General features: G+C 37.6%; 4 protein-coding genes across 10 annotated transcripts in view; 2 read left to right on the top strand and 2 right to left on the bottom strand.

Annotated features, from left to right (window-relative positions):
- LOC100116317 (beta-1,3-glucan-binding protein) lies at nt 1-3668 on the bottom strand. 5 transcript variants are annotated; one of them, XR_004344852.1, is made up of 9 exons: nt 3435-3522; nt 3211-3366; nt 3012-3094; nt 2709-2845; nt 2279-2442; nt 1056-1420; nt 465-566; nt 180-376; nt 1-77 (listed from the first exon to the last, which is right to left on the bottom strand). XR_004344852.1 is itself a non-coding variant. In XM_031929702.2 (8 exons), the coding sequence occupies exons 2-8, from the start codon at nt 3305-3307 to the stop codon at nt 263-265; spliced, it is 1065 nt and encodes a 354-aa protein (XP_031785562.1). In that variant the 5' UTR covers nt 3308-3366; nt 3435-3668; the 3' UTR covers nt 1-262. The 5 variants fall into 5 exon arrangements, 2 of the variants coding, with proteins under 2 accessions (XP_031785562.1, XP_032454935.1); XR_004344850.1 differs by having other exon boundaries at nt 3012-3097; nt 3435-3520; XR_004344851.1 differs by lacking the exon at nt 3435-3522 and having other exon boundaries at nt 3012-3097; nt 3211-3395.
- LOC100116243 lies at nt 3561-18213 on the top strand. Of its 3 annotated transcripts, XM_031929697.1 has the most exons (13): nt 3561-3913; nt 5065-5145; nt 5970-6231; nt 7016-7160; nt 8153-8352; nt 8642-8748; nt 9482-9703; nt 10146-10352; nt 10679-11041; nt 11791-11889; nt 12615-12770; nt 15913-16263; nt 16528-18213. In XM_031929697.1, exons 2-13 carry the CDS (start codon nt 5071-5073, stop codon nt 16888-16890), a joined length of 2550 nt encoding a protein of 849 aa, XP_031785557.1. In that variant the 5' UTR covers nt 3561-3913; nt 5065-5070; the 3' UTR covers nt 16891-18213. The 3 variants fall into 3 exon arrangements, with proteins under 3 accessions (XP_031785557.1, XP_031785558.1, XP_031785559.1); XM_031929698.1 differs by lacking the exon at nt 11791-11889; XM_031929699.1 differs by lacking the exons at nt 3561-3913; nt 5065-5145 and having other exon boundaries at nt 6037-6231; nt 7039-7160.
- LOC100679461 lies at nt 3952-4889 on the top strand. Its single transcript, XM_032599045.1, has 3 exons — nt 3952-4154; nt 4293-4413; nt 4499-4889. Exons 2-3 carry the CDS (start codon nt 4376-4378, stop codon nt 4671-4673), a joined length of 213 nt encoding a protein of 70 aa, XP_032454936.1. The 5' UTR covers nt 3952-4154; nt 4293-4375; the 3' UTR covers nt 4674-4889.
- LOC100678187 (short neuropeptide F) overlaps nt 17117-23545 on the bottom strand; it is a 19274-nt gene continuing 12845 nt past the window's right edge. The window contains exons 3-5 of the mRNA XM_008207615.4: nt 23333-23511; nt 23166-23213; nt 17117-18809 (exon numbers count right to left, since the gene is read on the bottom strand). Coding sequence (XP_008205837.1) covers nt 18747-18809; nt 23166-23213; nt 23333-23511 — 290 coding nt within the window. The 3' untranslated portion in view covers nt 17117-18746. The remainder of the gene's footprint in view (nt 18810-23165; nt 23214-23332; nt 23512-23545) is intronic.

Below are 23545 nucleotides of genomic sequence, written 5' to 3'. Positions count from 1 at the left end.
TGCAAAAAAATCATGATAGGATTTATTATGTATTGAGATTAATCCATCAGTCTGATCATTTATTTAAGTTGTGGATCCTGGAAATAGTTTAAATAATTTACATGAATGAATGAAAGTTAATATGTTAAAATTAAAAAATAAAGTAGCTACGTATGACAGGTGGATTCAACAATATATACCTATTGCATAAAACGTGGTACTAGGTGCATGTTTTTGATAGATTCATTGCAATGTAACAATGTCTTTTCAATAAAAAAATATCTCAATCTAATGACCAAACTTTTATGTAATCTATCTCCAAAGCAGTCTTCTCTCCTTTATGTATCTGCCAGGTTGGCAGCCACTTGTCTCGAGCTTGCCAAAACAGCAGCATCGCCTGAAACAAAAGCAAACAAATTGAAATATGAATATCATATTTAGCTAGACCGAAGATTCGATACATATAGACTGTAGTACGTGTATACCTTTGCATTGATGTTCCTCCAGGGCTTTACGTAAGTGCTGGTCTGTGTGCCATCCGGGAAAACACGAATGCCGCCGACGCCTAATCCGATCGAGAGATAAAACTGAAAGTGATAAATTTTTTTATTGCCGCTTCGAGTGAGAATTTTTTGCACAATTATGATTATCCACTAATCTTAGATTTCTCGTCTGAATTTTCATGAATGTATAGTTATATCTATGTCTCGAATCAGATGGACACGCTATATGGTATTGAAGAATGAAAACAAGTACATAAACGACTCGTACGTGAATGTATAAGTGAAAAAATAGCGTTCGAAAATAAATGGATTATAGATGCGCTCTGGGAAGCACTGTGTATTCTGTTTTGATTGCGTTCCTCTATCCTCATTTGATTATCATAGAAAATCAGTATTAAAATCGAAACAATGTTAATTGCTGGCTAAGAAACGATCAGTAGTAAATCATTGAAGTTTCTCGAGAAAACGCAGACCTTCAAGTTTCGCAATAAACTCTTTTAAAATACAATGCGTATACGTATTATATAAAAGAAATTTCGCTTGAGAGACTTAATCTGAAATATTCAATCTCACCTTTTCATTGAAGGGTGCCATGCTCACAGTAGCGACGTTGTCTTGACTGGACCATCCAGTTGCAGTGGGCACGAGCTTGCCGACCAGTTCGCCGTCAACGTGAAACGTCAATCCGCTGCTCGACCAAGTGGTCTTGTAGGTATGAAAGTCCTTGTTCCAAGCTTCGCCAGACCTGCGCAGCTCCGAGACTGTTTCCTCGTAAAAGTCGGCGCCGGTACCATTGCCCACACCGAACTCTAGCGTTTTGCCGCCCAGGTTTTCGCCATGACGGGTCAGCACCGCGTTCCCACGCACCCGGCCCAGGTTTATGCGCGCGTTCGCGTAGCGCTTGTCGTAGCTCTTGTACAATGGTTCCAGCCATATTTCTTGTTGACGCAAAAATTTCATTGGTTTCACATAAATGTTAATGCAACTTTGAGCGAATATTGATGCTTAATGGATTTTATTAATTATATTTCCGAAATTTCGTTTCGCAGTCATGAGATTTTTTATGTCATATCGTAAAATGCTCTTTTATGATCGGTTCGAGTATCATTGCGGGATTACGTATTAATATCTCGCGGAAATAAAATCCTGCTACACGTTTGTTGTATTTGCATTTTAATTACTCTCGACTGATCCTCGTTTGCATCGGAATTTTTAGAATCAGCTTATATCTGCATTCGAAATTAAAATGTTGCTTGTAATTTTTTCACGTGCTATTGTTAATACAGGTTTACTGTAAAAAATGGAATCCTTTGAAATATAATCACACCGACGATCAAACAATATTTTAAACAATATTTTAAATTGATTATTAATACAAGATACGCGATGAAGATACTACGACGACCGAGTCCATAGTGTATATAACTTTCCTTCAGTAGAATTATCGTGTGCCGACGAGGAAAACGATCGCGCATCTTCGATATTTTCAAAATAGAAAAATAGAAAAATCACTATAATGATTCACAGCTTTGTGAAAGAGGGACAGACAATAATGAATAAGTCATTGAAAAAGCAAACTCTTCGCATATTCAAAGACTTTTATTTCAATTTATTCTTGCGATATCAGAGCTTTTTATGTACAAATTATAAAGTTTTAATTAAAATAATTATATTTATTGCCTCCATTAAATCTCATTATTTTGAATTGCATATTTCACGAAAAGTTTTCAGATTTTAATGTCATAATACTGTAACTTATATTATACATATCAGTTAAATTTAAAAAATATGCTTACCGGGATACAGCCAATCCCCTTCAGGAAATTTAGCCCGGACCTCAATCACACCGTATCGGAATTCAAAGTGATTTCTCGTAACCAGCTTAGTAGAAATAACAGGAGGAAGAATATGGTAAGACGTTGCTTGCTGATTACATTCTTCTGGAATCGAGCTGCTACAGCTATATGTGTACAGTAATCACGAGCATTTTAATGAATAATAAAATTTATCCGTTCGATATACAATCTCAAAAACAGTTTTTAATGAATTCTCGGAATTCCCGATGCTTACTGTACTTTGGTCTGCAATAAGGTGCGTTATTTATACAGTTATTATTCGACTTTCCGGAAAGCACAGCTCCGAAATATTTTTTAACGGTGTAATTTTATAAAACGTATAATTCAACATAACGAAAAATACTATATAATAATGAAATAATGTACTTACTCAGCTAGCCGTAATTGACCGAGAAGAATCGAATCTTCCCCGTAAGCGTCTTCGAACAACCTTGGTTTTATGCGAAGAATGCCATTATCAATCTGCACTGTCTCATCGTGCTTATGATACACGCAAAATTGGTAATCCTGAGCCGTCGACATAAAAATGTGTTACTCTTAATTTTATTAAAAATGATATGTACAAATACTATTGCTATATATATATATATATATATATATATATATATATATATATATATATATATATATATATATGCAGTCGTGTTATATAAATTAAAGGAAAACTACTTACAGGATCGTGAGGTATTTTGATTTCTCTCTCCCAAACTGCTTTATTTAATCTCGTTGAATCGAAGGTTTCCTTAAATATCGGATCTCCTTATATAAAATAAATGATATATAATTTACTTTATAGCGCCGCATATAACATCAACGCAAGCGTGCAATGAAACAATTAATCTGTTGAATAACAATGGAAATAAATTACGTACCGGTTGCAGTTTGCGAACTGCAGAACACGTTTTCTCGATTCCAATTAATTAAAACTAGTAGAATCGATAATGACAAGACTCTGCTGTTTGCCACCATCTTCGCTGAGACTCTTGCTCCTCGCGACTTTCATCGACGTATTCATCGATACTTCGATACTATGAAAAAAAGGAAAACAAAATTCTACAAACTGCTCCGCGAGGAAGTGGAGGGGGATTTAAATTACTTATAGATGCGCTGCTTATCAATCGAAACACGCTTCATTACCGAGCGAGCGGTCCAGCGAAATACGCGCTTATCGACTGCAGCTTATATTGAATAAGTAGCGAACCTATATTTATTTTCGTTTCGTTTTCAAAACTTTCGCCCGGCGTCAAGTGCGACTATCGCTGCCGTCGTATATAGATTCTTTAGCTGTACGACCATAACACCGAAGTTTGATCAATAGTTCATCGAATAAACAACAATGATTAACGTAGCAACGAGAGCCTCGAGACTTGGTACATTTCTCTTCAAATATACGAAAAAAGAATCTAGAAAATCTTCGTTAAGTCAATGTAGAAACACATTTGCAACTTGTTCGAGAGGTTATGTTGAGACTTGCAATGATAAAAGTCTATATTCTAATAAAAATCTAAGTGTGAAAGCGGATATATTCATTCGGAACATTTGTTGCATCGCTCGAAGGCAATTGTCTACAGAACAGTGAGTAACGATATTTCGTTCTTTATATTTTTCATTAATAAATAGTCTTACTTTGTATGAAAAAAATGTTTTCATTTTGAATTTTTTACAAACTGTTGTTTGATTTCTTTATATCATGAGTATATGTGATTCTTACCAACATTGTGGTTTTTTAAAGAAAATTTATCGAATTCACAACGGTTATCAAATTGTGTTTTAAGTGAAGAATTGGGTAAAATTAAGAATGGATCAAGATAGATAAGTAAGTATTCTTAAAATACAATTTATTCTCACAAAAAATACACCACAATGTTTGTAAATTCATTGCCATTAACACTGTTTTTGTGTTTGAATTTTATTTTATTTCATACATATAACTATATTAAATTCTTTGTGCCAGGGATCTGCAATCTCTCAATTTTGAGAAAATCTCTACAGAAACATTGGAATCTCTATCGGAATACTTTGATGAAATTATAGAAGATGCTGCTCATTTACAAGATGCAGATGTATCATGCGGAGTGAGCGTTAAGCTATTTTAATAACAATGCCAACTAATGTATTTAAAATTATGTAATGATTAATTGAATATGTTGTAACTTATAGGATGGAGTACTCACAGTTAAGTTTGGAAAAGAATGCGGAACCTATGTTATTAACCGACAAGTTCCAAACCAACAAATCTGGCTATCGTCTCCCAAATCTGGACCAAAGCGCTATGATTTCATTGATGGCACATGGATATACAAGCATGATGGACAATCATTACACGAATTGTTGAATGCAGAAATCCCAGATGTTGTGAAATTTCCAGTTTCATTTGATAAATGTTCCTACAGTGTTAGACAGAAATAAGTCTGAACTACAAATTACTTAAGTTTTACTTGTACATAGCCAACTGTTAATCTCTTTTTAAAATTCTACATCTGTCGAATTTATTAAGTATGTGTACATATCAAACTGTATATAAGATTATTAATAAATTTGTTTGAATGTACTCAATTTGGATGTTTAAATTATTTGTTTCTGCTAACTCTGCCTAAATGCCTAATCAAAACAAAGGTTTTTTAAGTTATTTTTACAAATATCAGTATCATACATAATATCATATCTGCCAAAATAAAGAAAAACATAAAACGCATATCTTAATCATAGCGGCTTCTTATCGACAGGTCAACATGGAGATTATGGAAGATGGAAATTTGGTGGATCGGGTGAGGATCCTCTTGCAGCGAGATATGCAATACTATCAGGTACATGATTTTTAAAGTTATACGTAAGTATTCAAAATCCAATCGGCACATACGTTATTACATTCTAACATCTCCGTTTTCAATAACGTGTACAATCCGGCTCTCCAATACGCGTGTCACATATCATGCATGGAGGATGTGCGCACTCGCCATCGCATTACCCCGCGTATAGGGTTATTCAGTTTCCACGGTGCCTTTTTTTTCAGCTTCGTGTACAAAATATTGCCTGGACGTTTTGCGTCGGCGACGTCGATGAAAGATTGAAATGCGACGTTCGCGCTTGTGCGCTTCCATCCATCATCATCCGCCTAAAGAATACTGACAAACTGAAAACGAAGGCGACGGAAAATCGTACCAAAAAAAAAACGCCATCAGAAGTCCAGTTCCACTTACGGGCGCTCGGAAGTAATTCTAGCGTAGCTTATTTCCTCGCCGCGCTTTCGCTGAAGAAATAGCGAGATTAGAACTCGTAGATAAAACTGATTCAGTAATCGTTCGCACGTCAGTCGTTTTTTCCTGTCTCTCAAAATTCACATTTCATTCAATTTTTGTCAAATAACACATACTTACTTCATAATATATACTTGAATGCGATCCCATTTTTCTTCCTACACTACTGTGATAACAGTTTTCGCAAACAAAAGCTACTAAAATAAGTAAAATTATAGCCGGCTGTGAAAATGTGATTAAAAAATAAAGTTACTCGAGTGAATGAAATTAAATTCGAGACAATGTTTTTTGATAAACGTTTTATACGAGAGCTATTGTAAAGAATCTTAGGCGGAAAAGGCAAAAAGAGAGGGAAAAAAAATGTTTTTATGCAGGAGATGCAAACGGTGCTGCGAGAGCAGGTGTGCGTCAGAGTGAGCGGCGGGAAATTCGACTTTCCACGTCACGCCTCATTCGCGGCTATCAAAATAGTCACCTGGTGGGAAGCTGAGTTCATGGCAGCATTCAATCGGCCCTCCGGCTTAAGCTCAGCCAGTCAGGACAGTTCAGTCCTTGCCGGCGATGGCGCAGTCGTTAAAAAAACCCAGCCGAGTGAATTCATTCTCCTCGTCGTCGAAACTTCCAAACAACTCTTGGGTGAGGAAACCGCTATTATTATCATTATTATTATTGATGTTCTGAATGGCATGTAGAATAATGTTTCGAGCGAGATGTCAATATTCCGATCATTATATTCACCCGGTACCTCGACCCTGCTTTTGTAAAACCGTTTGCGTTCAAGTCAGCCGTGTATATTGTTTCAATTGATTGCCCTCTGATTTAATTATAGTATCATGATTATATAGTTTTTTAAAAATAAGGACTATTTATAGTGCGCGGACATTTCAACGCGCAATTTTATTGTTATTTGTCGCTTTGTATTGTCAACTTTATAAAACGCGTGTATGAATTTATTGTAAGTAACGTAATGAAGCCTAAATCGAACATATCGTTTTATACAGCTGTAAAGCAATAATGACAATGGGAATTAGCGCGATTTACGTAAACCCGAATGAAAGCCGCTGTTGAATTAATATAAAGTCCCTTGCGTCTACCAAAACAATTCTAACAATTCCCCGATGAAAAATAACTGCATTTTAAAATTCTGTTTCTTATGCCACGTGACATATATGTTAAAACGTTAAAAACTGAAGATCAATAAATGCCTTCCTGGAAAAACTCATTTCGCTTTTTAAAGTGCAAATAAATGCATGCGCACGTGCTGGTGTACCGCGTATGACGCGCAGCCGGATATGCATCGAAGCATCGTCTATGCATTTTGTCCGTTCTACTGTATATCTACTGCTAGAGAGAGGAAGGGGGGGGGGTGGGAACGTGAAAATGTTAAAGCAATAAACTCGATCTAACTGAATCTGTGCAGAACACCTGCACACACTGATACAGGAATCCCTGGATCACGCAGATTTGACGGTACTCACGGCAACGCTGGGAGCCGCAGCCCTCATTCGCAATTGCCTCTGGTGTTACAATCAACGCGCCAAAGGCAGAATTACCGAGCAGTCCAGGTAACTAATACTGAAAGAGGTGATGCTTTGTTGCGCTAACAAATGAAACGGAGGTAGCGTAAAATGAACAATCAATCATAGAGAAGACAGAATGCACGATTTACTTGCGCGCTGATATCGAGAGGTGGATTGAAATAATGCCTTGTTCGCGTTACACATGTTGCAATTGCTTCAGTTTACGCATCCGCGAATACTGAATCAATTGCAACATGTGTAACACACATTTTTAAAAATTAAAAATTTACGCGTGCGCAGTGCTTATCAAAGCGTATGATTGCGATAGATTTTCCTCTCAAGCGCAATATCTACAGAAATCGCGTTTAATTTTTTACGTAAGAAGCTTTTTTCTCGTTAAGTTGCTTAACAACCGAGTGTATGCCTTTAATTCGATTGACAGAAACTTTCCAGAGAAATCGCGAGCGGGTTTCCAACATTCATTCACTTTTTCATTTTCTCGCGATTTTCTTAAGGGCCCTGTTCCCTCGCGCTTGCATTTCTTGCCCCAATGAAATTACAAGTCAAGTGAAGAAAAGTTCCGAACGTTTGGACGATGCAACTTTTATATTTTTATTGTTTGCTTATAAAAAAAACTCGTTTATTAGGACTCTGCAGTGCTTCGATCTGTTCTTCCTCGAGTCAGCTTGTTACGCTGCCTTTACCCTACGCGGCGCGTAATTTAAAATTTATGAAGACAAAGTACGCGAAGTGCCACTAGTGTTGTTTGCGCTCGCAAGACTTTTTACTTTCTGTGACAAATAAGGATCATTGATGTAATAAATTCTTAGACTCCTCGTAATACATTTTAATGCGCGAATTTTTTGTGAACTCGCCGGAAACTTTGTGAAATCTGGTATTAAAAATTTTCCTATCCGCCGCGCGGCACGAATCGAGCGGAGAAAACTTTTCGAGACTTTTTAAGACGTCGCGAAAATATGGAGAGAGATTTATATGATTTGCTCGGATATCTTTAAAGAAACGTCTCCCTTTTACAGTGACAAGCTATTAAGATGTTACAAGTCATACAACGAAATGGCCGAAGCAGTGGCGGAGAGACTTTTGGATCTTCACTGCCGTCTTATCTCATTGTATATCCTTAACGAAGCAGATTCGTTGAACTGGCAAAGCGATAAACCCTTTTTCGAAAAAGAGAGGTGCTCTTACGTCATCCAAATGTGGTGGCTCTACATGCAAGGTAAACATGTTATTCATTTTCCCATGGACTTGTATATGATAGTTGCACCGAATTTTCGTATGAAATTTTTCCGAATAACACACGCACAAATCGACCAGAACACAATCAATCTGACCGAATAAAATATTAATAATTCCCAAAACACATGGCCAAGAAACGTTTTCTATCCCAAAAGCACGTGCAATCTTGCCGACCCAAATCAAGTCCCATGACCATAAAAAATCACCCGAAATAATGCGGCACCCAGCATACTTCCACGTTCGATTAAAGAATAAGCATTATTCCTCAGGGACGAAAACGGATCTCTGGAACACGGTATCCCCGAAAATGGCCCAGCGCATCTTCTCCGGCATGCTCAACGAGTCTCTCTCCATCATTGTCGCCCGCTTCATTCACGTAAGGAGGAGATCGATTGTGTCGTTGTATATCCTCGGTCGTCTCGCCTGCATGTAGATATTCAATACGAACCCTTGAATAAGCTATGCGGATCAGCTTCTTCTGTGATTCCAGTATACGAATCTCAACGTTAAAGTCGTCTCTCCTTGCATTTTTTGTCTTTAGGTTAAATAACAAATACTCATACTATAGTGTTGCGTACAACTTACTTTGGCATTATACGTATACATTTTGTATCACTTTTTTTTTAACATTTTAATCATGCTAACATTGTTTGTTCGTTAAATGTAGCATAAGTTACAACACGCATAACTAAAAGAAATTATGTAGAAAACACAAACAGAAATTCGCAAGCATTATTCAGAACGTAAAATATGTAGTTCTGGGTATTGAAAAGCTATAGGAAATATAGAATGGAAGCGGATTTGTACTTGTAGCCGTAAGTGCACATGAATGAATTATATCGGTTGAAAGGTCAACATTACTGCTATGTTGGCTATAACATTTCTGGGTACAAAATTCCGAGTTTCTTCTTCTACATTTATTTCATCATTCTACATTCATTTCGATATTCCATTTAGTAACTTATCTGGAGTATTCTCTTCGCCACAAATATCATAATCTAAGAAGACGTTCCTATAGATGTACGTTCTAATAATGAACAAGCTTTTTATAATTATTAGAATACGTAAAGAATTTAAAATAAGTGTCGAATATAACTTTTTGCTTAAAGGGTCGACCTAGCCTCGCTCGATCCATGCAATTTTGGGCAGATGCATTCAATGTGCTATGCTGTACCGCCTGTTTGGCGCTCAGTGTCTGTGTCTCAGGTGATGAGATGATCGGATTGAACGTCGAGAAGCTCTCGACTTACGTAAGAGATATTCACGCCAAATGCAACGAGCTACTGATATGTCTGTTGCTCAGAGGCGCACCGCTCAAAATACTCTTTCAGGTGATTGACTATATAAGCTTTGGCATAATAACGGCATAAATACGATGATTATTGATTAATTACATCAAGTTTAATAAGATTGGATCTTTTATAACCGTAAAGTCAATGTTTGCTACTGCACTCGCATATTTGCAACTTACTTCGAACTGCATGCAATGATTATTCGGTTATTCGATCCTTCCATTACGCGAGATGTTAAAGAAAATCCTCTTACCGATAAAGATCCAATTATCGTCGAGAAAATGTTTTAATAGACCCTGGAAATTCAATTTCACATTATACATACACGTAACGCGCTTTTCACTGCTTTCGTGCAAACTTCTTTTGTACGCAATATCTCGAGCTTTTCATGTAATGATTCGTCCAAGAATTAGATAACTCCATGGTCTTTTACAACATTATCATAAAATTCAAAATTCAAGTACTTTTGTTTCAATTTAAGATATTTCGCAAAGGCCTGGACAATTTAACGATCTCAAAACCGAGATGTGGGCCATCTCCCTGGCTGTATGTTTGCAGTCCAAATCTCTTCGGCGTCACTCATTCGAAGTCAAAAGGATTTCAGAATCTCGGCGAGGATCAGGCAGCAATCCTCGAACTATACGTACTAAAATCTCAACCGCAACCTAATTGGACTCAGTTGATTAAAGTAATAATTACTGCAGCAATAACATTTTTTAAAATAACCGCTTATACGTTATGAGAGTTTTCGCTTCTATTTTCTTCAATGTAACGCTAAATTTGATCATAGGTTCAATAACTTTATGAGAGATTATCTGCAGCTTCAGCGTATGATTATATTTGAAAATAATATAATGCGCAATGATAAATCAAAGTTCAAGAACAGATAATGTATCACATAATGTTGCATTGTATAAGATATAGCAAACGTATAAATTCAAACAATTATAAATGTGTTGATATTGTGAAAATAAGGAAAGAAAAATATCTTCAAACAAAGTAAAAATTCGTCAGGTCCTCTCCATGAACAACTACTCTCTGGCTCGTGCACTGCTCGGCGTTCTCGTGCGCCAGTGCGTCGGTCACGTGGATGTCGATCCGTCTCATCGGTCAAACACCAGCACTCCTGTTGAGGGCGTAGCAATGGGCGGCAGCACTCCAGCTGCAGCCAAGAATAAAGAAACCGACAAGGAGGAAAAGTGCGGCGGCTTCCTTTGTACCGGGAAATCGTGCAAACGCACACTCAGCATCACCCCGGCCATGGGATTGCACGGGCTTGTGTACATACTCGCTAACACAGCCTGCGATCCCTTACGCGTCCTTGTGCCCGCTCTCAAACAGGATCCAGCTTGGTCGAGCTATCTCGACAGACAACAGGTACTTGCTTGCCTATACACTGCTTCTATGTCTGTATTGCGCGCCCGCGATGGAAGGAAAGTTTTGCAGATATACGGGGGCGCGAGAAACAAGTTTCGAGGCGAACGATCGAGAAATAAGCCAATTTTCAGCAGGCGCGGGAACAACTGAAAGTTATTCGTGCCGAAGGTGACGTCAGTCGCGTTGGTTCGCTATAAAATGAATTGTTCGAAATCAATTAGTTCGGGGAAGGAATACAGTTTTAATTTTGGGGGCGATTATCTTTATCGCTATTCGGATTTCGTGAAACAACGCTCGAAAACGAATCCACCCAGCGCGTCCATCGCGCTTTTCATTTAAATAACAAATCAGAGCTTTTGATTTAATGAGTTTTCGGCAACAGTTTCGCGTTTGCTCATCATCTCAGCAAAACATTTCATAATATTGGTCTACATGCTGCTACATAATTGTCTTTCTAGCGAAGTAAAGAGCAATTAAAAAGTTGTTTCCCCATAGCTGTTAGCGCATAATGTGATGTGGAGACAAATTTATCATTCGCATAATAATAATGCAGTACGACAGCCTAATATTTGGCTCTAATTAAAATTCAAAACGCTTTTCTTGGATACACGTACGGGAGAATTTAAAAAGCTGCTTGATTTAACGTCTACTTTTATTCGAATTAAAACAACGAGATATGTACTCAGGCAAGGTCTTTTCATAATTACGTTTCTTCTTCGCTGACACCGGAACTCTTGTATTTTCTCAAGGTGTGGAATCAAGCAAGACCACCTTGGCTTAACGCTCTCTTGGAATTTTTGCGACCGTTTACGACACCGATTGTGGATACGCTTCTTGACGCTGTAAAGGTAGTCTAAATTATAAAAAATTCAATTAAAACTCTTCAATTATTCAAGCTGGCTGATGCGCCATCTAAAACTTCTTGACTAGCACTTTCCATGCAAAAATATCCTTTCCGTTGCACCTAATGAGGAAAGTATAAAGCTTACATTTACAGAACATAATTAAAAATGCATTAGTCTTATAACGAACGCACGATTGTTTGTTGTAAGAAAGGCATGAAGATGAATGGTTGATTGAAATATTTGCAATTTAATTAAAAATTTTTAATCTAGTTAGAGAACAAAATATTTAATAGTGTTATGATTGCTTCAAAGTTTCTTCCAAACTCTTGTGAACAGAGCAAAGTACCAACTTTTTTCACTCACCAAAAATAATCTTTGTCGCCAACCACTGCATAATACGCAGTTCTTTTTTATCAACTGTATATGCTGGACTTAATTAATGAAAATCTTCAAAAAGGATAAGATGTTTTGCTAAAAAAAAACACGCAGCTGTAGAAGTTATACAATAAGAGCGCTGATTTCATCAAAAGATGTTTCTCCATGGCTTTTTAAAACAGTAAACTATTGTACCTTCGATACTTAATTCTGCCTTAAAAAGCACGTGTGGAATTCTTCAACATTTTCCGCGCGATTGACCAATTAACGGGAGCGGACAAATTTTAACTAAATCCAATGAGCCCGCTCCAAAAATTAATGCCCGCATATAGTAGCGTTGACGCTGTTGGCAGACGGGAGCGAGCATCTATCAAGCTATGTCCTTGGCGTTGGGCTGCTTGGGTGAGCTTCACGATTGTCTGCCACTAGGCGTACTCCAGATGGCCTTGTGCATGGACGAGAACGTACCGGCCCATTGTCGGCCCATAGGCGGTTCTGTTCTACTGCAGGTGAGTTATGTTTGAACGTAAGTGTGATCACATTCAACATGGTGTATCTCTAAATATTACCTCAATATTTGCATCTAATTTTAATGAACTTGAATACATTCTGCGTCTTGCATTTAGCCTCATGAGAAGAAATACCTGGTTTTAAAACTCTGCATCCTAATAGTTGACCTTCTTATCTTAGTATTTTTACACGCACCTTATCACAATAAAACTTAGCTCAGAATCAAGTAGTGTAACCTGGGTGCGGTCAGACGCTCAACGCATTGAACTTTGTAGTGCAGAACACCCAGTTTCCAAGAACGTATTTAATTATAAATTGCTAACATTGAAAGATTTGATCAAACGAAGTATAATCAAAGTTTATAAGCTAAATATTTGCAGGACTTCATTTTTAATGTGGTTTTATATTTTTTTAAAGGTATTTCTTGTGTTTCAGAGAGCGAAAAGAAAAACGATACATATGCAGCTATGTTAAAAGTCAAAAAATTATCAATGATTTATGCTGCAGATTCGCACTGTTTATTGCCTTGTTTTTTGTCTACTACTTGTCTTGCTATCGCCCCCCCCCCCCCCCCCCCCCATTTCTCTGTCTTCTTTCCTCCCTCATTTCTTCTTAAGGTCGCTCTCGCCGACTTTTTTCACACAGACGGTAGCCCTCGCGGCGCACGACAAATGAAAAAACTTTGTATCCTTATTATTAATTCAGTGCTCGGGTATCGCAGTAATTTTTCTTCACACCTGCTTTAGGATTTTCGTATGAGGAAAATTTTATTTTGCGACATCAATACAGCCATAAACATTTATATCAAGTCTTCAAAATAAAATTGTCTGTGCATTTTTTTTTTTACGTGGCATTTGGAACTCGAAAGTTCATCGCCTCATCTACGCAAGCCTTCCACGCTGCCCTATCTTGTGTCAACCCCACCCAAGATGCACCTCTCCGATCGACACCCACCCGTCCTATTTCTACTAGATCCGCTTTTACGTTGTCCTCCCATCTACGTCTAGGTGTACCTAGAGGTCGCGTTACCATCGGCCTGCCCTTCATGACACGCGCTACCGTATGGTCGTCTCCCATTCTCGCTACGTGCCCTGCCCATCCCAATCTGCGCGATTTTATTATTCTGTTAATATTTGGTGACGCGTACAGATTATGTAACTCATCATTGTGTAGTCTCCTCCATTCCCCGGTTTCCTCGGATCTTTCTTCGGCCCGTATATTTTTCGCAAGACTTTATTTCCAAATACCCTAAAACGGTTGTCCGCCTGCTTAGTGAGAGCCCACGTTTCGCACCCGTACAGAACCACCGGCAGTATTATTGTCCTGTATATTCTTATTTTAACGTTTTTAGACAACAGCCTCGACTTAAGTAAATTACTCACGGCGTAGAAGCAAGCATTACCCGAATGGAGTCTCTTATTTATTTCGACATTAATCTCGTTTCTATCATTTATGGTCGTACCCGGATACCTGAATTCGCTAACCTTTTCAAAAGTAAAATTCCCAACTCTGAGATCTTCCTCCCCTCTGCAGATGCCTAGCTTATCCACAATCATGTACTTTGTTTTTGATTCACTCACTTCTAACCCTGTATACTCCACCGCTTTTATGAGGATTTCCGCGTTTCTTGCTACCGTTTCCCTACAATCCCCCAGTATATCCAAATCATCTGCGTAGCCTAGTATCTGCGTTGTTCCATTAAGCGTTGCGCCCAGCTGGCTAACCTGCATTTTTCTAACGGCATACTCTAACGTTAAGTTGAACAGCACCGTAGAGAGCCCATCCCCTTGTTTTAAACCATCGCGTATCATGAAGGGTTCTGATACATTACCACCTACTCGGACCTTTCCCGTGCTTCCGTTCAGACATATTTGAATTAATCTCACGAGTTTTTTCGGTACACCGAGAAGTACTAGAATTTGATACATTTTGCTTCGCTTAATAGAGTCGTACGCTTTTTTAAAATCTATAAATAGTAGGTGTATGGTTTTGCAAAATTCCCACTTTTTCTCTAACAACTGTCTTATGGTAAACATTTGATCGCTCGTCGATCTGTTGCGCCGAAATCCGCACTGATAATCTCCTACTATATCTTCCGCGAATGGAGTGAGTCTAGCTTGTATTACGTTTGACAGAACTTTATAGCACGTTGCTAAAAGTGAGATACCCCTATAGTTATTGCAGTCTGTCTTATACCCTTTTTAAAAATCGGTATAATGATAGATTCCTTCCAATTTTCGGGTATTGTTTCATTTTTCCAGATGGCACATACTAGTTTATAGATTTTGAAAGTGAGCTCGACGCCCCCATATTTGAGTAACTCAGCTGGTATAGAGTCATTTCCCACGGCTTTGTTGTTTTTTAGTTTTTTAATCGCGGCCTCTACTTCTTGGTAGCTCAGTTCCTCCACGTGGGGTTCAGCAGTGTGAATTTCGTCCCCTAATTCTTCGCTATTTTCGTGCACGTTTAATAATTTATCGAAATAATTTTTCCAACGCGACAGTAATTCGTTGTCATTTGTTACGAGGTCCCCGTTTTCGTCCTTCATCAATTGCGCTCTACTCCTAAAACCCTTTCTGATGGCGTTAATCCCTCTGTACATTTCGCAGGGGTTATTTTCCTTACTGTTAGTTTCTATTCTCCTAATAAGATTCTTTTGATACTCCCGCTTCTTATTTCTGTAGATCGCGCTCGTCTGTTTCCTTACGTTAGAATACTCTTCTACGGTCCTATCGCTTCTATTTTGTAAGCTATCTAATTTAGCCTTTTTGCGCCTTTCAAACCAGAGTTCGCACTCTTCGCCAAACCATGGTTTGCTCTTTGACTTTTTCTTTTTACCCAGTACTTTGTTCGTGGCCTCTTTTACCGTTTTTTCGATGTCCCCCCATAAGCTATTCGGTTCGTCATTCCCCTCCGGCGATGTGTTTGCTCCTTCAAGTGCCTGAAACTTGTTATTAATTTCTATCTGGTACCTAATTCGCTCTGTTCTATCTCGTAGTTTCTCAATATCGAAATTGTCTGTGCATAAAAAGTAATAAATAAATAACATACATCAAGTATTTTTATTTCAACAAAAATATTCATAATCGTAAAATGTGTCAGTATATGAGGAAAGAAGTAAAACAAAAATCCTGTGAGTAGGTGATGATCTCTGCTCTTTACGCGGCGCTACTGCAAACAGCACGAGATACATCAGCCTCGACTGCTCAACAAAATCTGGAGACCGAAGTGAGACTACAGGAATCGGAAGGTGGCTCCTTTGATCCTCAGAACAGAGCCGCATCTGCCATCGCTTTGTCGGAGGCCTTGTGCAGCATCGACGAGGACAACAAACACACTGCACAAATAGATGATCTTATGGATTTCATGCGCGAGAGTTTGGTGAGACGCTCAGCGGCGGTAGGTTTCGCCGAAATCGAGGACGTGATGTGCATTATCGAGAGCTATACTGACCAGCTCGCTTTCACCGAAATTGGACGTAGTTCGCTGAAGGTACGTTGATTTTTATGACTATGAATCTTATCTGGGTCACTGTGTTCATCAAAACATATGAATTTTGTACGTGTGTTTCTATCTTTATTGTTACAAATCATAAATATCAGAAAAGCGTTTATTCTTTATACAAGCAAGTATTATATAGAATATTATTCATTTCAGATACTTTTAGAACGTAAAACATTTCTAAAAATAAATATAATTTCATGCAGCTATACTTTTATCCGCAATGCAATATAAAATAATTTAAATTTTGAGCAGATAGTGCACGAGTATCTGATCCGCGCGTCGAAGCCCCTGTTGGAAATGTTGCACGACGAGAACAGACATAAGGTGCCGGACTCGCGCGTTATCGCTTACTCGCCTCAACCGACTAAGCCCCTTACCAACATAATGTTCCACATCGACGATACGGCTTTCGACCGTCTACTGATCAACTACGAAGCACTGGACTGGGAGCTGATGTTTGAAATTCCGCTGTCTGTGACGAGCCAGCGCGTGCGAGCTCAGGTACTTTCCAGGCCTGAACTTATCAACATCCTGCAGCTTGAACAGGACGATCGCGAGGCTGCTAACTTTGTAAAGCAGCTCTGCACCACCGGTGTACTCAACCGGAGGAGTTAAGCACCTTTCTAGCACGTCCGCGGTACGGAAGTGCCTTATTTTAATCGAAATATTTAGTTTCAATCACTTTGCAATAATACGCTGACTCCAAAGTAGTAAACTAATAATGATGCATAAATATTAAATGACAATAGAACAAAATTTTATAATAATATAAAAATTGAGAAAAATAAGTAAAAAGTGTACGGAAATAGATAGGTATTATTGATCAAGAATTCTCATGTGATTTAGCTTTATAATTTCATTCGTGTATTTATAAAGTGTGCAATTATTTAGATTATAAATTTTCCATGAATACAAGTAGTTTTTAATTACAACAAAAACAATGCTTCGTACAGAAAAATAATACTTTCAATACATATTTGTACTTATAAAAAACGACATATCATATGATAATAAAAAAATTATAAATCACTTTTTTAAAACGTGGCTTGATCTATAAGCATATATTCTTTCTACACAAATATATATCGACTATCAGTATTTTACGAATGTTTCAACCTTCTTTTAGGAAAATAGCTTTAAATCATTATTTTTAATAGATTCAAACTTGTTTCTTTAAAAATTTGTATATCCTATAGAACGACCATAATACATATTACGTAGTTAAAATTATACATTTCAACTATATATATATAAAATTTGTCTAAAGTTTTTCACAATCAATCAACTCTTTTGAATTGAATACAATCCTCAATCAGCATCATCTACCAAATAATATTGAAACTATAAACATCGCAGTGTTTAATTACAACTTAAAATCAAACTAATAAACTATATATAAGGTTTCAATAAACATATTCGTTTTATAAGTCCAAGTTTGTCCAGACTTTTCTTTATTTCAACAGAGTTGTACAATTTTATTGAATTTTAAGACTTACTGTTACCAATGAGATATATTCATAAAGAACCTACTCATAACGATTAACGTCATAGGAATATATTTAAAACGAAAAGGAATTTAAATCTTTACATATGCAAGACGTGTTTTCATTGACAAAGTGAACGTTTATCAGTTTTATTTTTCTCATGCAAGGACGATCACACGACAGTTGGCACATTGATGAGCTGTGGTACCTTGACGAACATATCATATAGAGGACTATTCTTAGAATCTGATCATTTTATTATTGTATGTTATAATGCACATGCAATGATTTGCAATTAGTAACACATACATTTGGTTAAAGCCAGTTTATAAGTAGAGAGCTGGATAGATGACTCGTTACAAAAGTGAGGCGAGCTCTGCTTATTGATTTTCATCGTTCTCGGCTCTCGTCTCTTTCTATACAATGACTCATATATCCACACACACACATCGAACAAAAAAAGCAAAGGACTCTCATTTCCGAAACTACCGTAATTTATATTTGCCTGCATAATTAGGCCAGACAACTGTCTGCGACGTACGTGTATATCTTATTCGTTGGAATTTCATATATATGTATCATCGCGACAAAAAAATCATATATAAGTTGAAGAATTGGTAATAATCGTAACGACAGGTATATTAGTATTAGTATAGCCTTTTGCTCTATATTTATACAATTACGTAATAGTACATTTGTCATCTCTTTAAAATATAACGATTTAACTGATAAAAAATTTGATAATTATTTTAAAAAATACATTATATCTTCGGATGTTTCCAACTAGGTGGAGAAATAGCGATCAGACAGAAGAGTGTTAAATATACAAACGCAACGTAAGTCTTGAGAAGACAAAACGTGGACACGGATTTGCCTTAAGGAACGTAACGCCCTTAATGTCGTTTTAGAGAAAGAGAGAGAAGATATTATGTAATGGTGGTGGTGGTGGTGTGCCACTGCTGCTGTTGTTAACAGGTGTTTCAATAATTAATTTTCCTCGAACGCTGCAGCCGACGATTCGCCGTCATTCAGTCTCGAAAGGAGACCTACCTGCAAACACAAAACAAAAAACAAGTTGTTCTCTCGGTCTTATACTTTCTTACTCTCTCGTCTGAAAAGATTGAACAATCGCCAAAGTTCATGCGAATCAGGAGAGTATTTTTCCTTCAATTTTTTCTAACAGATTACTACACACAAATGGGAAAGTATAGGGTGGTCTATTACTTCTTATACGAAGGATGGATACACTTTCACTGTCGGCCGGGAATTCTAATCTTAGAGAAATTGTGTGGATTGATAAAAAATAAATACATGGCAGTGGATCCAAGAATTGTCAATATGTTTTCTCACAAATATCGGTATGAAACTACTTTCGTGCGTATATATTCATTACTCTCATCATTCGACATCAAGTCGACTTTATTTTTAATATCCGCTTTTATTAATATCGATCTTATTGTATCTTACGTTCTAAGTTATAGTTTGAGAAGCATACAATAAAGATAGGTATATTATACAATTTGGCATCACCCAAATTACGTAAAAATTATTAAAAACAATATGTTTGCATAATAAGATGTGACAAACTGACCAATATTGCATATTTTAAACTTACTTATACTACACTGACGACTCTTTCTCTATTTTCCACGATATTTCTTTGCAACTTCAGAAACAACTTTCTGTTGAACGCACACATTTTTAGGTCGAGCAAAGTACTTGTATAACCGACTGCGCATTTTCAAAAAGTTGGATACAAGTATAGAGTAATACAATAGCACAAATTATGTAATTTTATCATATTCACAATATTGTTCACAATTATTCAATCAAGTATAGTTTATGAAATCTATGGGTATACACTAAAAATGAATAGTAGCACATAAATTGCCAAAAATCACGAAAAATGTTACGAATCTTTTCTCGTGATAATTTACAAAGCTGACTCGGCAACAACACATTCATACGCACGTGATATTTTGATTGCGTTAATTTGTAACGAGCGCGCGTCGTGATGTACACACTCTTCAGCATATGGAGGCTGGTAGGATGAGCGAAAAAAATGGAGAAAATGAGAGACGAGCGCGTGATCCGTCAGCATGAGCGCGTAATCAAGGCGCGGTCACGAATATTTGCTTCGGTTCTCGCTGTCTAAGGGCCGAGCGTGCGTGTGCTAGATTATACGCAAGAAGAAATGAAAGAGAACGATCGAGCCAGAGGAAGGGAGACACGGAAAGAGATAGCAGACGAGGTCGATGCCGCTGGATAAGAGTCGCGGCAGATGTGTCGAGGCGAAAATAAATACATATACTTCACCTACACAGGAGGAGAGCTATAGGAAAAAGAGAGACGCGTATCACGAATCGTCGCTACGAACTCAGCCCGCTGCCGTGCTCTGTATAAGTATAGAGTGTACAGTGCAAGCGCGGCGTTTCTTTTTTATCGCTGACGCTCCGATAAGCCGTTGACACGTGAAGAGGCGCGTAAACAATTGGCCGAATTGTACGTTTATGACTGGGGAGATGGATATGCGAGATGGTTGTCAGCTATTTTCGCATCAAACTTTCGATCTTACACCCACTACACACAGGGCTTCCGACGTTGGACGATTTCGCGAGATACTCGCCCCCCTCATGAATTGAATTTTCATCGTTGAAGTCGAACGAGCCGTGCAAGCAGTTTTAATATCTATGTATACGATTTAATGCTGATCAAGTAGCCTTTTTCGTTCGTTTTTTCATGTTGCTTCGAAGAATGTCACCCCGAGCGAGGCGTGATATTTCAATGATTACGTAATAAATTTTAATTAAATTCAATTTTGTTTGAAAGATAAATATGCGATTATAATACTTAAGAATTTAATTAATAATCAAATTTTTGTTTAATGAAATTCAGATCTTGCATTAACTTTTCAAGCCAAAGACATTGAAATTTAATCAACGAAATTTTACTTAACTTCAATTCTTCGTGTTTATATTTTTTTTTTCTCATGGAAAGTTGATAATTGCACACTCCAAACAGTTCGATTTAAAAACTGTATATTATATAAACAAGGAAGACAAAAATCTATCTAAATCATCATTTATATAATAATCGGTTGTCCACAAAGTAAGGAAACGCTACAGTTTAAAATCTATAGAAATTACTGAAGTTTTATGACTCTGAATCGTTTTGTTTACACTTTTTTGTCTAAATATCTCACAAAGTGACGCATCGGTGTTTTAAATGAACCATGAATCTCAAAAAAGTTTTCCGCTTACGTGGAGGAAATACTTACGACGTTCGTTCGTGAAAATTACACCTATTAACAAATAATATCTTTACGGAAGTTTATGTAGAAGAGATAAAAAACTTCTTTAAGTTTGAAATCATTTATACTAAGATGTTTCGTTTAAGCTACACCGGCGGATTAAATTTATCACCCATGTTGAATGGCGCTCAAATTCATTAATGAAGGTTCCGAGGAAACTTTTTCCGACGCTATAAGAGAATAAAAAAAAAACTACTTGCCGTCACTCAAACAGGAGCTGCATACAATCACGCGGATGGCTGTACATGTAGCTTGCCCGATACAGCAGATGTTCGATATACTTTATCAATACGTCACCGTGATTTTTCGTCGTTTTGAATTCTAATTATACCAACGGCAAAATCAAAGAGTTCTCGATAAGATAAGCTATACATATTGATTCATTCATCAAAAAGCTATCTCTATCAATCGTGAAAACTGATCCGGTCGCACATGATCAAAATTTTAGAAGGATTTTAAAAAACAGAGTACTTATAAATGATTGAATGAATAGTTGAATCCAGCATAGAACAAAGCTTGTATTTGGTCTCGAATAAAAAGATCAAAACTCTGTAAAATATGAATAAAATCGTTCCTCAAAATTGAACTTTTTAAAGCAATTTCGCAAAAAGCACCAAAATAATTTCTAGCCCACGATTATCCGAATTTGTCCTATTTGAAATTTTACGAGATTCTACTACGAAAATATATTATTGGCAAACGTGTTTCACTTCCTCTCCCACGTCGAAAGCGAATAGAAGCATTCGAAGTGTGTGTGTGTGTGTGTGTGTGTGTGCAACAAAAGTAGAACGGCCCTAGGTCTGTCCTTCTTTATATATTCCTTTAGAACATCTTTCATTAGGTATTTCGAAAACTCAAACAATCCGTCAAGAGCCAGTATGGGCGCAGAGACACAAAAAAACACAAGATGCGCAAACCCGTCCTCGCTTTCATCTTCCTCATTTTCGTATATGGCGTATGCACTTTGAGCTACAGAATGGCATCCAAGACGAACGAAATCCGTCGCGAAATAACAAAAAGTTGATTTCGTCGATAATAAGACCTCCTCGCGCGAAACGAGGCGCATAAAGAAGCTGATGGTGCTACGCCACGCAAGCCGTGTAAAATTTTCTCCTCCTTCGCCAGCGCCTGTGGCGTTCGCGAGATACGATCGCCGAGCGACGGATGATATTTTGGTTTGCTTATATACGCTCGCTTCAAAGTAGCGACGCGATTTATTCGCTACTCTTTATTCTTATACTCGGCTTGTGCGCGTTTGTTGCCGCTGTTCCGGCTTATTCATCAAGTCAATTAGGCCGTTTTAAAGATGATACTCGCCTGGAGGGGCGATCGTTCATGCGCGAGAAGGGTGGCAAGCCTGAGTAATTATTTGAATTTGTTGCACTCGTGATTCTCGCCGCTTTTTCACGCCCCTCGGATATACCTATGTATATATGACAGATTGTCGATATGTGCGAGCTTCGGCAGGGAAGTGGTTATAACGGCACTCGCGTTATTTATTCCTAGTTCTCTCGTGTCTCGCGTTTGTCTTTCTTGGCGGGGAATTTTCGAAGGTTGATCATGAAGAGAATGAGTGGCATTTATAAAAATAGTATGCTCGGTGGAAATTATAAGTTGCTCAGATCGTATCGATGTTGTGTATAGAGATGATTTACCTTGATACCTCGAATTTGAATTATACATGGATATTTCGTTAGACTTTACCAGACTGATGATGAAAGTTGAAAAAGAACGTGCGTCGTTTATTCAAGTTATTGAAATTCCCGACTCGTGACATATATGATTTGGCATATTCCAATAATGCGCATTCGAATAAGCTGACTGTCGAAGAAAATTCATTTATTTGAAATTTTAATTTAGAGTTTAGTCGTGTCTGGCAATACTCGGACAGTTACTACTTGCAATGCTGCATGGTCACATTGGAAACCAATGCGTACAGGACATGCAGAACAAACTATTGAATAATTCTTCAGAATTATTTTTTTATAAATTTTAAATATTTGAAAAACTTTAGAATCCATATTCAACGTTCTTCTTGCATCATTTCGCCCTCTCTTATATTGTATAAACATATCGAGAGAAAAAGTTAAATTTACCTGACTCGGGTAAGACCGACCAAAGCGCAGACGTAGCGACGGCGAGCGCTTCATTGTTCATGTGAGCATATAACAAAAACAATAGTAGAGGTTATATACATCAATAAGCATGAGTGAAAAAAAACAAGAAAATATTTGTCTGATAATCATGCATGTGTGCGACTTACCGGGTACTTGGGGTAGGAGCGTCCGAAGCGCAGACGTAATGAGGGCGATCTCTCGGCGGCTCTTGGCTGCAGATGCTCTGCTAGGTCGCGAAGACTGCCCGAGTCGTCGACACTGCGCTGCACCAGCATTCTATAGAGTTCTCGGAGGTTTGCAGACTTTTCGCTATTTGGTGACTCGTCTATTAATCATAAGAAATAAAAAAATCGATTTGG

This window comes from Nasonia vitripennis, chromosome 4 (assembly GCF_009193385.2).
Source record: "Nasonia vitripennis strain AsymCx chromosome 4, Nvit_psr_1.1, whole genome shotgun sequence".
In the NCBI taxonomy this organism is placed as follows: Eukaryota; Metazoa; Arthropoda; class Insecta; order Hymenoptera; family Pteromalidae; genus Nasonia; species Nasonia vitripennis.
The sequence above is the reverse complement of the archived record's forward strand: the minus strand, read 5'-3'. Positions and strand labels throughout refer to the sequence as shown.

Bases quoted from the DNA above. Each gene is read 5' to 3' on its own strand.
- LOC100679461 (XM_032599045.1), top strand. From the start codon at position 4,376: ATGCTGCTCATTTACAAGATGCAGATGTATCATGCGGA. The intron at 4,414-4,498 runs GTGAGCGTTAAG...TGTAACTTATAG, and splicing joins ATGCAGATGTATCATGCGGA to GATGGAGTACTCACAGTTAA.
- LOC100116317 (XM_031929702.2), bottom strand. From the start codon at position 3,307: ATGGTGGCAAACAGCAGAGTCTTGTCATTATCGATTCTACTAGTTTTA. The intron at 2,846-3,011 runs GTAAGTAGTTTT...TCGACGGCTCAG, and splicing joins TCAAAATACCTCACGATCCT to GATTACCAATTTTGCGTGTA. The intron at 377-464 runs GTATACACGTAC...CTTTTGTTTCAG, and splicing joins GGAGGAACATCAATGCAAAG to GCGATGCTGCTGTTTTGGCA.
- LOC100116243 (XM_031929697.1), top strand. From the start codon at position 5,071: ATGGAGATTATGGAAGATGGAAATTTGGTGGATCGGGTGAGGATCCTC. The intron at 8,749-9,481 runs GTAAGGAGGAGA...TTTTGCTTAAAG, and splicing joins TTGTCGCCCGCTTCATTCAC to GGTCGACCTAGCCTCGCTCG. The intron at 9,704-10,145 runs GTGATTGACTAT...TTTCAATTTAAG, and splicing joins CGCTCAAAATACTCTTTCAG to ATATTTCGCAAAGGCCTGGA.